The following is a 14,195-nucleotide window of genomic DNA, read 5'->3' as shown; positions in this document are numbered from 1 at the left end:
GCTTGAAAGAGATGTTTATGAATAATTTGAACTGAGGATACAGAGCATAAATTTGCAATGCAGTTAGTGCACTTAATGCCACCTCCATAGCTTTGTGCAGGTTTGATGCAGATATACTGTAGTTTACAGTCCACAATTTCTGATATACCAGTGATGCAGATTCTTCTTGTAGCTCTAGTGAAAGATGATTTAATATATGAACATGAATTAACAGAGTAAGTACATTTTTGCCAATTTAGGTAAAATAGACTGAATAAGCTCTCCATGTAAGACTGGAATACAGATATAGAATGAACCACAGTACAATTATGTCAAATGGGGTTGTAATTTGATCCCCTGAGAAAATCCATAAAATGGAAACCCTACAGACTTTTAGTCATTGATCGTGATGTACTATTCTAAATTGCCCACATTTCAATCTTACATAATACAATTGATAGAAAATTAATTGACCACAATTTTGATAATTGATTAAGTCTTTAACCAAACAAAAATTCCAAACATTTGCTGGTTCTCAAATGTGGAGATTTTCTCCTTTCTCTTTTTAATATATTTCTAAGTTGTATATTTTTTAGGTTTTGGACTGTTGGTATCTGTCACCTTTTAGCTCAGCATTTTGCACTATTTTCTGAGTTAACAATTAATCAATAATTCAGAAAAATAATATAGAATATTTTGAAGTTGTTATAAATCTGATTTAATATATGGACATTACTTAATATAAAGAACAGTTACAACCCTAAATGAAACCCATATTCAGCATAATGTTGACTGTAATGCACAGAGAGCAATGTTCTGTGATTCTAATTAGTCCATAATTTAAATCTTATATAACCCATCTTTAAAGGAAAAAGTATTAATAAAAAGGATAAGTTCACAAAAAAGCTATTACGGTAACTATTTATTTAGTTTAGTTATTTGCTCCTGTATGAGAATAGTTTTGAACAGTATTCTAACTGTAAATTGTGCCTCAAGCCAGTACAAAGTTCTCCAGATAAAAGAGCGAAAGATATTTATGTACAGTCGTTCATGGTGTTTGAGGAGGTGGATGAGGTCAAAGCACAAGGCCTGCATCTCTTGAGCAGAATTATATAAGGAACGCAGAGCCGAGGAGCAGAGCCACTATGACTCAAACTGGTAATTAGAGATGGTTTGTGTGTGGTTTGAGAGTGAGAAAGACAAGAGAAGAAGAAAGCAAGACAACAAGATGGATTACAAAGCTGAGTGCTATTAACCATAAGAAATAATTCTGTTGAAAAAACATTTTTAACAAAATTATTTAAAAAAAGACTGCTGTTTCCTGCTGTGCATTTAAATAAAGTTTGTGTTTAGGGTTAAAAATTTGGATTTTCTTGCTGTTCTTTACCACTTGGATCAAAAGAAAAGTTAAGTTTGATATTGTTAGATGTTTGTTACTGTGATGTGAACCATTTATATATACAATGTAATGGCAATACATCAGTAAGAATATCCTACACACATACTGTAGATGATCCTTTTATAGTACTGAGATCTGTGCTGGACTTTAATGTTCTATTAAGAAATAACTCTTAATTCTGTCTCCCTCCCTCTGTATGTTTCTGTCTCTCAGGTCTCGCAGGTACCCAAACTGACCTAGACAAGAGAAAAGAAACATTTGGGAAAAACCTGATACCTCCAAAGAAGCCAAAAACCTTCCTGCAGCTGGTATGGGAGGCCCTGCAGGACGTCACTCTCATCATCCTGGAGATCGCTGCCCTGATCTCCCTGGGCCTCTCCTTCTACCACCCTCCCGGAGAGAGCAGCGGAGAGTGTGAGTGAAGCAGCTTCTGTGACATCACTTCCTGTAAAATGCTCTCTGTTATTCATTTCGGGGTCTTGAAACAGACATATGTGCACAAATGTACACACACACACACTATGACAGTTATCTGTGCCATCTCCACTACTGCAGGAGGACAGCAAAGGGCTATAATTGCATTGGCCCACTGACATCACTTCCTCTGACATTACTGGCACTCGCTGACACACTTACACATACATGTATGCACACATGCTTTTTAATTGGTGAGCCAGGTCACACTTTGTTTGTGACCTGCCTCAAGAGGTCAGATGACTCATCCAGCACAGGGGTAATTTTTATGCGTGTGTGTGTGTGTATGTGCACACACATTATGTGTTAAATGTGCGCATAAAAGGTACTGGAAAGGTTAATGAAGTGTTGAGTAGAGAAATAACCTTGAGCTCCCTGTGCCCATACATCAGCCCTGTGAGCTGTGAAAAAGGGAATGAAGACAGAGACCATAACGAGGTGCTGAGTCAGCAACATCAGTCATTGCTCACAGCATTATCACAGTAATGGAATTCAGTTACCCTGCCAAAGGGACCAGTCATCATTTTAAGGGGTCTAAAAAGTCTTATGCAGGTAGAAAGAAGAGGAAGAAGAAATAGCTACCACTGTCTTACTTGCATGGTTAGTTAGTTAATTATTCTGAGTTATTACATTTTGTAGTGGGTTGGTTAAGATTAAGTGGGAGGGGGGTGATTGAATAAATATATGATTTTTTTCACTAACCAAATTATTGGTTAGTTTGAATATGATCATCAATTAACAATACTTTTCCCTGCTTGCTTCATTTTTTGCATCCTCTTTCTAAATGCACTCTCTGCATCACCAAGTCCAAGTAAAGCAGTGAAATGCCAAAGGAATCATTATGCTAATAATTGCATCCATCTGCAGAAACATAAACAGGCTTCCCTTTAACTAAAAAAGGCAAAAAAAGGTGCCAATATACAATCGTCCCCTCAGATTTGAATGATATGAATACATATGAATCTAAATCAGTGCATAAACTCCTGCAGATATGAGTAGATGTGAGTAGCAGTGATTCAGAAAGATATGAACGCACACACCTTTGAATCACCTTATTCAGAAAAACATCAAATGGGTTTGTGTGCTACAGAGAGGGAGTGCAAGTAGAGAGATGGACAAAAACAAGAATGATATTGATACATTTTTACAGAAATATTTTGTTAATATAATCAAACTTTTCTGGTACTGATCCCTCAAATTTGGTTGTTAAAGAGTTGTGACAAAGATGTAAACATTAAACTTTACTGTCATGGGACTCCCTTAAAAATATGATGACACATCTCATGAGGTTTGTCCTAAAATAATGCATTTTCACTAAATTTGACCAAATGAAACACTACATATAAAATGTAAATTAAGAACAGTAAACTTGTAAAATAAATAATTATAAATGACTTTAAACACACACACACACACTGCTTTACTGTTCTGTTTATTAATAGATGAGATCAAGCTCGACAGTCCAGAAATAGAAGGTGGTGGGGTGACTTAATTCCCATTTACATATGAAAAGGCCTGGCTGCAGTTGAATGAGGAGGCTCTTAATTGCGTCTGTATCAAACAAACAACATGCAGCAGCACAAAACCCTGAAAAAATGCAAAGAAAATACTATGAATAGACATAAAATGTAACGTGGTCTGGCAAGGTGACAAAATCAATCAGTTATATTGTTTTTAAAGCTTATGGAAATATTAATTTACATGCCACCCAATCTAAAAAAATCAGTTGCAGCTGCATTAGTTAAAATATTTTATGGTTTGTGTGGCTGTACAACTTCTTGGTTGGCACTTCAGCACCATGGACAGCTACACATTTGCTGCATGATGGTGTGTGTGTCTTGCTATGACAGAGAGAAGCGAACAGTTAGTGCACACAGCTGCATTTACTTGTCTGAATACTAAAAGCAGTGCAATCAGAACCATGGACAGCTACTGTACTCACTGTATTAGTGTCAGCGCAATGCAGTGATCAAGCAGGACAGGCTGAACACATCCAATTAAACTGTCTCAAAAAATCTGCTGCACTATTGTATCCTGTCTAATTTAGTAGATTTTAGTTCTTTCGCTAAAAGAGAAATATTGTAATGATTTGATTTACATGAAATCTATTTTGTTTTACATTTGCATCTTCTTAAGAGGCCTTGTTAAGCATTAGTTTTAGCAAGGTAGTAAAATAGTTTCACATGAAACACCCTGTCAGCCTGAATGTAGCATAATCTTTCAGGAGATCTAATTACAGAGCTGAACTTGTCAAAATCTCAACCTAACATAACCAAACATAAGTAACTGAAAAAAGTGACTTTTTTCATAGGATAATGTAAAAAAAGCAAATAAATACATACAGACAGGTAACATAAATTGAATTAAATTAATAGTTTAACTTGAATGTATCTTTCTTTGTGCTAAAACAACTGAATGCATTGTATATGTGTGCACTGTATACCCTGTAACCAGTTAATGATCATTATATTGATTGGAACACATCTGCACTGCACCAGCAAGTCCAAATTGCTTTTTGGAGTCTAGTTCTTGGTTAAATCCCTGCATATGTAATGACTATAATATGGAGACTGCACAAATTCCCACGTGAGCCTCAAGTATTATATAGTCCAAAGCAAATCACCCAACCCAGGGGCTTTTGAAGTCAGCTAGCCAGGAGTGTATAGCACAATAGCTCCCAGAGGATTACATGACGCAGAATGAGGAGAACGGGGAATAGGCCTTGTTTCATTCCCAAATACACCACAGTCTTTCATTGTGCAGCCAGCAGACTGCGGGGCATTCATTTGAAGCAGAGCAAATGAATGAAGAGGAAAAGAGAAGTGAATTCTCTGAAGGTCATGTCAGCCAGAGTTCATTTCATTTCAGAGTTGTCTTTTATATTGCACACCTTGCACATATGCATGTATTTACACACACATATTACACACACAGTCACAGCTGTCTTTGTCCAAACCTTTTCAGTCCCCGGTGTGAGTGTGAGCTTTGATTACATTTTTTTCCTTGGATCTTTTATTGCGAAGTGTGTACATGCACCTGTGTATGAAATTTGTGAGTGGATATACAGTGTGAGTGTGTGTACAGTGTGATTCAGTCTATATTAATTTACTCTTTACAGCACAGTATGCTTGTAAACATCTATATAATTCTCCTCTTCTCCTTCCTGTCACCTTTACCAAACTGTAGCCTGTGGCGCAGCAGCAGGCGGGGTGGAGGATGAGGGCGAGTCAGAGGCCGGCTGGATCGAGGGCGCAGCCATTCTGTTGTCTGTGGTGTGTGTGGTACTGGTGACGGCCTTCAATGACTGGTCGAAGGAGAAGCAGTTCCGTGGGCTGCAGAGCCGCATTGAGCAGGAGCAGAAGTTCCAAGTGGTCCGCGGCAGCCAGGTCATACAGCTGCCCGTGGCTGACATAGTTGTGGGGGATATCGCACAAATCAAATACGGTAGGTATGAAGAGATTGTCAAACTAGCAAATACCATCATGGTGTAAATTCATAGTGCTCTCTTTGGTGCTGTTTTCATATATTCACCCCTCAAAATATACTAACATATACTGCTCCCCTAAAACATGGGCAAATATTAACCAACACCTTTTTAAAGTTACTAATTAAGGAGAGGATCTTCTGAATTAATGAAATTATCTTTCCTGCATTTTACCTACATCTTAATGCATAAAGGTTTAACTGGAACCTTTTCTTTTTCATATAGTCCGTCGTGCATTTCAAAGATCACATGTTCTTTTTGTACCGATATGCAAAATATCTTCAGTCATGGCAGTTCTATGTGGTTGATTTTATATTGTTTATCAAAAGATTAGAGTTATTTTGTTTCTTGTTCTGTGACATGAATAGAGACCAAAATAGACCAAACTTCCAAGCACACCTTGACAAGTTTAGTTTGGTTTGTGCTCGTGCCAACTGACTGTTGGCTTTGATTGGCTTGTCTATTGTTCTGTGTCAAGTAATTTTCATGGTTCAGTAGACTTCCACCTCATTTCCAGAGGGGGAATAAAAGTTATGAAGTCCACCTTAAGCAATTAAATATATTTAAGCTCCAGTATGTTAATGTTAAGAAAGTAATTAGCTGCAGCACACCTACACACACAGCAACAGATGCACATCCTCGCTCAGTGTCCCCTATTGACAAGAATATAGTATACCACTGTGATTTGCCATCTATCTTGTCTAACGTTAGCTGTAATCCTGATCTCTCTGGCTACATCTGTGGACTACCAGGTCACAGACCAAAGGACTCTTAAGAGTTTTCTGAACTGCTCTGTTGTGTGAGGCCATTTCCAGGAATGTAAATAAATCCACTGCAGATAGCAAATCCAGCATATATATTGTTGCAGGTGATCTGCTTCCTGCTGATGGAGTGTTGATCCAAGGCAATGACCTGAAGATTGATGAGTCATCACTGACTGGAGAGTCCGACCACGTCAAGAAGGCTGTAGACAAGGACCCCATGCTGTTGTCCGGTATGTTAACCAGTTGATGCTCTCTCTCGCTGTCCTGTTAACTGCATGGAACTGGAAGAAGACTAGAGTCGCATGAGTGAATACTGTATGTCACTGTCATGATTTCCTGTACGTAATGTTGTAGTGTAAAGGAGAAAGCGACATAAAAAACAGAGATGGGGACTCGACTTTGAGACTGAGGACTATACTTTTTCTCTTACATGAAAATGTTAATCTCCTCTATCAAAATGCCCTTCTGTTAATGCCCTCAACTACAAAATAATATTGCATATGTTGAGTTTTTTATATTTTAGGCAATGAATGTCAATTTATTTTTGATTTTGCATTTTGGAATTAATGAATCTCTTAAACAAACCTAGAAATACCTTTCTAGCATTTTTCCACCAGTGGGCTGGTGCAGATTCGTCATCCCACACCAGAATTGAACATGAGTAAATAAAGTGGGCTGGTTTATTACACCTACTAACCCAATGTCACAACCTTTTATTTCTATCCATTGTGTGTTGTTGTCCTCAAATATATTATGGATACAAAACAAAATAAACAAAGAGGGTTTCATATCAGTAAGATACATCTTATGATTGCTTCTGAAGCAACCATATAACAACTTAAAAGCCTCAAGGAGATGTTTGGAGTTGTTTTTATATTAAGGTTTGCCTTTCATTCCTTATCAGTCCTAGGTTTGCTGCCTAGTTCCTTTCATATAACTTATTGTGAATAAAATCTAATGTATTTTAACTCACAGTTTTGGCATTACCTCAGACAGAAGTCAAAAGGTTGTTAATTATAATTTGAATATCAATGCGGAAGGAAATGCGTCAGCTGGGAAAACACTATTTTTTAATATAGTTTCCCTCTTTATTGGTTTATTAATTGCTGCTGCAGAGACACCAGAATCTGCGGTAGTAGGATTCTTACAAAGGGAGAATATCACAGATAACAGAAACGTGGGTTAATCTGATCTCACATTTAGTGTTTTTTTCCTGTGGATAATTAGCTGCGTGCCTTTTTGTTGCCTTTTTTAATTAGCCTCATATTCACCTACATCGACTTACTCTCCCAAAGGTTAATAATATTCTCTGAATGCTGTACATATATGTACACATGCAAAGATTTATAGTGCAGTCCAAAGTATTTACTCCAGCACATTGGACTTTCAGCTTTGGTAGTGTTCGAGTGTGTGTGATGAGGGTCTCATCCACATGGGTGAAAATGTTGGAATTGTAATGCTCTTGATTCATACAGTAGTTTGGTTTTAGGACAATGAAACAGGACAGTGATCCTAAGTATAGAACCTAAGCAAACTGTACCTTTTTCAGGGGAGTGTTTATGATTGACATAGTCAATAACCTTGAGTTGTGTGCATAATAGGGGTGAGTAGTTTTAATATATACAGTGATATGAAATTGGGACATACTGTAAGCCAGTGGATACTTACTTGCCATCACACTTTACAAAAAGATTCAAAGGCATATTGTGTTATGTAGGGAAAGAGCATACAGCCATGCTAGTGGCTCTGTGATACTGTACTTATCGTCAGCATGCTAGCATGCTCACATGCTCAAAGTACAACTAAGGCTGATGGGAATGTCATTAGTTTTGCAGATGATATTTTGTCATAACCAAACTATTAGACAAATGGTCAGGTCATCAAATTTTTTGGCCATTTTATTTTAGTTTTTAGCCTGATAAAAGCAGTAGACGAAAAGTTCAGAGATCACTAAAGTCAGTTCATCTTGAGGGGGACATGAATGTGTGTATCAACTTTAATGGCAATACATCCAGTATTTATAGACATTTTACTCAAAAACACAAATGTGAACCCCATGGTGGCATCAGAGGAAAAGTCAGGGGATCATCACAGTCAGTAGGACTCATCCTCTGCAGACCATGAATGTATGTACAACAATTCATATCAATCCATCTAGTAGTTGTTTAGATATTTATTTTAGTATAATGTATTAAACTAGACCAAAGTGGTGGACCAACCCACCAACATTGCCATCTCTAGAGCAATGCTGCTATTCATTCCTTATTAGTCCTAAGTCTGCTGCCTAGTTCCCTTTATATAATCTATTGTGAATAAAATGGCTAAAAACCACCATTTGGTGTCTGATTTGACAGTTTTCATGATGGTTGATAAGTTTGTTTCTATGAACATAAAAGCACACTCTCACACCAGACACACAAGTACAAAATGAAAATACTGTTGCCTTTTCAGCAATCACTGAATACATGTAATCTAGCTATAATACCTTATTGTAACACTCTACTTTTCTCTCTCCAGGGACCCATGTGATGGAGGGTTCAGGGCGCATGGCGGTGACTGCTGTCGGTGTCAACTCTCAGACTGGAATCATCTTCACTCTGCTGGGGGCCGGTGTCGAGGAAGAAGAGAAGAAAGAAAAGAAAGGTAAGATCAGTATACCATTAACTCATCTTTTTTATAAACGTGACCAATAAGATTTTTCTGCAGTTGCTTCAAGAGTATTGAGGTACATTTTTTAGGTACATACATTATTTGTCAGTGTTGCCCAGCAACATACCTTTGAAAGAGCTTTTCTCATTTCATTACCTTATGTGCTGAAAGTATCTGTGTTTTATCTGTGTTCTTGTTATCAGAAGGCTTATAAACAATAAACTCTCAACTCTCACCTGTTGAACTCATGTGACATTACCTTTTGTAAATATTGGTAGTATAGTACCTGACAATAAGTCTCTGTGCACAGTTGTCTTTGCTGAATGTGTATAAATAGTGTATAAAATGAGTATTGGTGGTACAGTTGTGAGCTGCAGTATCCAGGTTCTGTGGGTTCAGGTGCATTATTGTCATTACTCTCTTATCGTTCCAAATTCGCCTCGAAGGAGGGGCAGTGGAAGACGGACACCAGAATACAGGTAGAGTATCACCTTTCTCTGACCCCTGGGAGTGGTACTTGATCCTTTTGACCTTGAACCCCCAACGATCCCCAATAAATCACCGTTACTCTTCACCCCTCTCAGTAGCCAAGCACCCTTGCCCCAGTTTAACTCCTCACTTAAAAAGAGAAGCCTCATCATCACAACACTGCATCTTTTTAAGTGTTGACAGATGACACATTTCACAATGCATAATCTTCTCCCGTTCTTACAGGCACTGCACTCATCAAACTAACTAGCAAGCATTCAACATCAGTTCTGTCTCTTAGATGTGTTGAATGCCATAAAGACAGGCTGTCAGACTCATCTCATTGCTGTATTACAGAACAATGACATGAGAGCAACAGCCGTGCAGGTGCACAGCACATGTACCAGCAGTAGAGAGTGAAGTAGACAGAACAAGGTTTTGTGAAATGTTATTTTTACACCTTTCATATTTACACACATCAGTATTGATTTGTTACCACTGTTACCAGTGCCACTGCCGGCAGCTCGTTGGTCTCAGTGAGCAGGTACCCCAGTAGCCGGCGTGAATAGCATACTGTATGTTGTGAAGTGTTTTGACTTGGTGCTGTCTTAGAATTTTCAATTTGTAAAGATAACAGAAACACGTCTTCCCCTGTGGATACTACTATCCTCCTCTGATCTGAAAGCTAACAAACGCGACAGTATATGTAATCTTATTTTGAACTGTAATTGTAGTGCAGTGTAAGACGCATTATTTTCTCAGGTTTTATCAATCTGATCAGATCGATTAACTTGTAAAAATAATCCCACGTGTCTGATCAACCAACAAAAAAACTGTGTTACACGTCACTACACCAAGGAAGTAGTCCACAAACTATTCAAATTCACTTTAAACTGTCATTGAAGCCCTTTATGTTAATACATCCTTTGTCATTCTTGATTCTTTGACTCAAAATTGTTGTTTTCATAGTTTCACTGTGTGAAATCACTGGGGAATTTCTGTCAATATCTTACCAAAAATTCTGCACCCTTTATTTGTACCATATGTCTGCATTGCCTTATGAGCTCCATACTCATGTATGGCCAGCCAAGTTAAAACAAATCTGTTTGAGTTAAGACTACATATATAGAAGTTGTTAAAATGAGGGTTAGCTTTAAGCAGCTGAAACTTTTGTAAAAGGTCACATCAGCCATTTAAATAAATTTAATATCGATCAGATGGATATACAATAGTGCTGACAAAACACTGCTAATAAGATAATGCTAATGAGATAATAAATGAAGTGCAGAATTGAAATAAAACTTGCAGACTTAGTAAATGTATTTTTGTTAAAGCTCAAGATAAAGAAAAACAATTGAACACAAGAAAACAATGTGACCTTGTTTTGAATGTTCTTTTTCCAGTACTCATAGTTGATGTGACTGCTCTCAGAAGATGGTTACTACAAACTACCAATCAGGGGTTAAGGCAATACTGTGTTTCACTTCTCATATTTACACAGATTAAATTCACTATCCCCATAATGTAACTGGTTGGCACATGTGTTTTCTCCCCGGCTAATATGTGGACCATTTTAACTTTATTTACTTTGCAATGAAGAAATTCATTTTAGATTGGCTATGCAACACTTTTTATGTACTTTTTTTTTCAGTTTTTCTGCTGAATTATGATTTTGTTTTGCTCAATATTACATGAATAACATGGTTTAAATTAACCTCACATTTCAACTGAAAAATGCAAAAAATGACTGCAGTTCATATATAATACTTGTTAAAAAAAATCACTATTCTTAATCATATATGCAAGATTATATACAGCACATACACACAAGTAAAACAAATAGCTGTTTTGTTAATTGATCATACAGTAGGTTTACCTTTTTGTAGCTCTGGTTTCAAATTTTGTTATATTATTTTCTATTTATGTTCAGATTTCATGTTTCATGTCTGTCCAGTGTTACACTTGTTTGTTTTATTGACATTAAATTTAGTAAACCACTGTAGTTACATACATATACATGAATAATAGACACAATACAAATTTATAATCCTCACTGATCACAACACCAGACTTTAGTCTACAGATGCTGAATCTCTTAAATGTGCTATAACCATGTTATTTCTGTTCATTGTCTTGTGTGTGCATGTGCGTGCGTGTGTGTGTGTGTGTGTTTACGTGTGGGCGCATGCATGTGTGTTTTTGTTAATTCATGTTCGGCCCTCATTGTTACTGGCTAGACTGCTCCCATCCTATCCACCCCATCGCCACTATAGCCACGGATGGGGCTGCAGGCATTAATGCCCCTGGCAGTGCCAGCCTAATTAATGGTAGGTTGACAAAACCTCTGATCTCTTTCTGTCGTGACCTTTGACTACTCCTACCATCTCCATTTTTCAACTGCCTCCTACCACGAGTGTTCACCTTCTGCTCTGCTCTGTCTTCTCTTTTAGTTGTGTTAGACCCTTTTTTTACCCATGCTCTTAATGCATGTCCCTTTTAGGTGTAGAAGGTGGTCTCTCATTTCTTTTTTGTCTCTTTATGTTATCTTTGTCTTGTAAATGTAAACACCACTACTACTAAAATTAAACAAACAAAACATGCCATCATTAGGTCTCTGTAATGCTTACAGGTGGAGAAAATGTTTTGAGTCCTTTTGTATTCCTATTCATTCCTTAAAGATTTTGTGAAGGATAGCTTTTGTGAGCTCTTACAGCATTTGAAAAAGGACGTCCTTAACAGTGCTGCAGGAATATTATTTGTTTTGGTTGTGTAGTAAAAGAACTCTTAGCATATTAATTCATTTTTGTGACAGCAGACAGGACGCTGGCTGAATAGTGGTGGCAAAATCATACTGTAGGGCCATCTCCTTTAGTTGGGTGTCCTCTGAGATCACTTAGTGTAAATCCTCCATTTTTGTGTCCGCTGGACAAGATGCAAAAAGATTAACTCCGTTCGTTGTGGCACTGGATTCGCTCTTATCTTTGTCTCCTTGGAGAACAGCCCCAAAGTGTTTGTACTCAAGGCAGATGGGGCGTGATTTGTAATGGTGACCTTGTGCTGTACTGGGCTGGAACAGAGCGATTTGTCATCTTCAGCTTTATTGTGACTCCAGGGAACTGGCTAATGTGGAAGTGGAGGTGAAATGAGCCTTATTCTTCACATACAGTACATGCAGAAGATTCTCTGAATATGTAGCTGTACCTTAGTAATTTTCTCAGTGACATTTAAGCACAAAGCACTGAAAGACAGACTTAAATTGTTGTTGTTGTTAAATTTCTAGTCTGCCTACTACTGAGACGAACAGTGTATGTCTCTATAATTATATCCTGGGTAGATAATGGGATCGACACAGCAGTGTATAATAAATGCTTTCTTAATTATATTCTTATTTTTTAAACATTGTGTGCACATTTGGTTTGCAAGCACACGTTGACTTATTTTTATGCTTAAAAAGCTTTCAGAAAGATATACTGTATATGTACTTCTAAGAAGAAGGCTCTATTACACTACTGGCAAGATGATTCTGTGATTTAAAGCAATGCTGTTTGACTGAAACGCACATTTAAATTAAGTTCTTTCCTTGTGTAAGCAGAATCCTACAGCATAATAAATCCACTGTCCCCGAACTTAGATTTCGATTTTCCTCCAGTTGTTCTTATGTAACTTCATCGTGTGGGAGGCTTTTCCTTCAGGCTCTCTCTCTCTCTCTTCCTCTCTCTCTCTCTCTCTCTCTCTCTCTCTCTCTCTCCGTATTGTTCACATCTCCAGTCTGCTTCACTCTAAGTGTGTGATCTTGCATGTGCTTTCTGAATTTTCTCTTATGCATGCCGTGTCTTTGTTCGTGTGTACTGTACGCGTGTGTGTGTGTGTGTGATATGTGTGTTTTTGTGGTATACTCTCCCTCACCATCAGTGTTCAATGTAAATGCTGTATCTGTGTCTTGATATCCCATTTTATAGCCTGATGGTTTGACTTGTATTGTTGATGATATGTGTGCGTGTGTGTGTGTGTGTGTGTGTGTGTGTGTGTGTGTATGTATAAAAAACAGTATATTACTCCAAACAAGAGTGTGCAGTTTTTAAAAAAAAAACATGTTTACCATAATATTATGTCACACTCAATATACTTTGATGTCAAAATATTTTTATTTCAGTATGGCCCATCAAGCATTTTTAATTACCTGATTATTTGTTTATGTAATAAAATAACATCTATTAAAATCTCATTTCCTCCCATTTCATTACAAGAAGATTTGCACACTGTAGTACTTGTCTCTGATTAGTGTTAGAATAACTCAATTAAATCTTGTTTTATTAACCCCCTGCCAGTAGGTGTAGCTACCAGTTACATTACATCACTTACATATCGCAAGCCTTTCTATGTGACTGTCGCAGAGACGTTGTAATAAAAGTCATTTTCCTGTCTCCCTGTTTGTGATTTTTTGGTTCTCACTGTGTGTGTTTTGTCTCTGTGGTGATTATTTGTTGACTCATCTGCCTTGGTTATTTTTGTTGTTACTGTCTTGTATGTCTCCATCATAGGTAAAATGCAAGATGGCAATATGGAGAGCAACCAGATTAAAGGTAACCAAACCATATCTCTCACTCTCTCCTCCCCTGCCTCCTCTTTTCCTCCTCCTCCTCCTTCTTCTTCTCATCTGTTCCCTTCTATGGTGTGCAGTGTAAGCTCTGGGTCAAATGCAGGTGGAAAAATCCTTCATTACTTTTTTCAGTCCACATAATATTCTAAACTCTTAATACCTCACCATCTCTCAAAGGATTGCGCAGTACTAATTCAGAATGGATTCCCATTGACTTTCAAAAAGTCTACATCTGACTAAGTCATTCCCAGGCAATTAAACTGCTAGAACAAATCAGACTTTGCAGTATATTTGACCCTGGCTTGACCTGCAGTCGTATTAGGTTAGAAAATTTCCCTCCCTTCCACTCTGTCTGTCACTGATGTGTTGTCCCTGGTC

The 14,195-nt window shown here is 37.6% G+C and overlaps 1 protein-coding gene across 10 annotated transcripts in view; it reads left to right on the top strand.

Annotated features, from left to right (window-relative positions):
* atp2b2 (ATPase plasma membrane Ca2+ transporting 2) overlaps positions 1–14,195 on the top strand; it is a 150,437-nt gene that overhangs the window by 98,003 nt on the left and 38,239 nt on the right. For 9 of the 10 annotated variants that reach the window (XM_042405955.1, XM_042405949.1, XM_042405952.1 and 6 more), the window contains 7 exons: positions 1,592–1,792; positions 5,039–5,296; positions 6,205–6,330; positions 8,618–8,743; positions 9,196–9,228; positions 11,455–11,544; positions 13,759–13,800. In XM_042405955.1, the coding sequence (XP_042261889.1) occupies positions 1,592–1,792; positions 5,039–5,296; positions 6,205–6,330; positions 8,618–8,743; positions 9,196–9,228; positions 11,455–11,544; positions 13,759–13,800 (876 nt within the window). The remainder of the gene's footprint in view (positions 1–1,591; positions 1,793–5,038; positions 5,297–6,204; positions 6,331–8,617; positions 8,744–9,195; positions 9,229–11,454; positions 11,545–13,758; positions 13,801–14,195) is intronic. The other variant, XM_042405957.1, reaches the window with a different exon arrangement.

The sequence above is a fragment of the Thunnus maccoyii genome, chromosome 3 (assembly GCF_910596095.1).
Source record: "Thunnus maccoyii chromosome 3, fThuMac1.1, whole genome shotgun sequence".
In the NCBI taxonomy this organism is placed as follows: domain Eukaryota; kingdom Metazoa; phylum Chordata; class Actinopteri; order Scombriformes; family Scombridae; genus Thunnus; species Thunnus maccoyii.
This window is presented reverse-complemented; position numbering and strand designations above follow the sequence as displayed.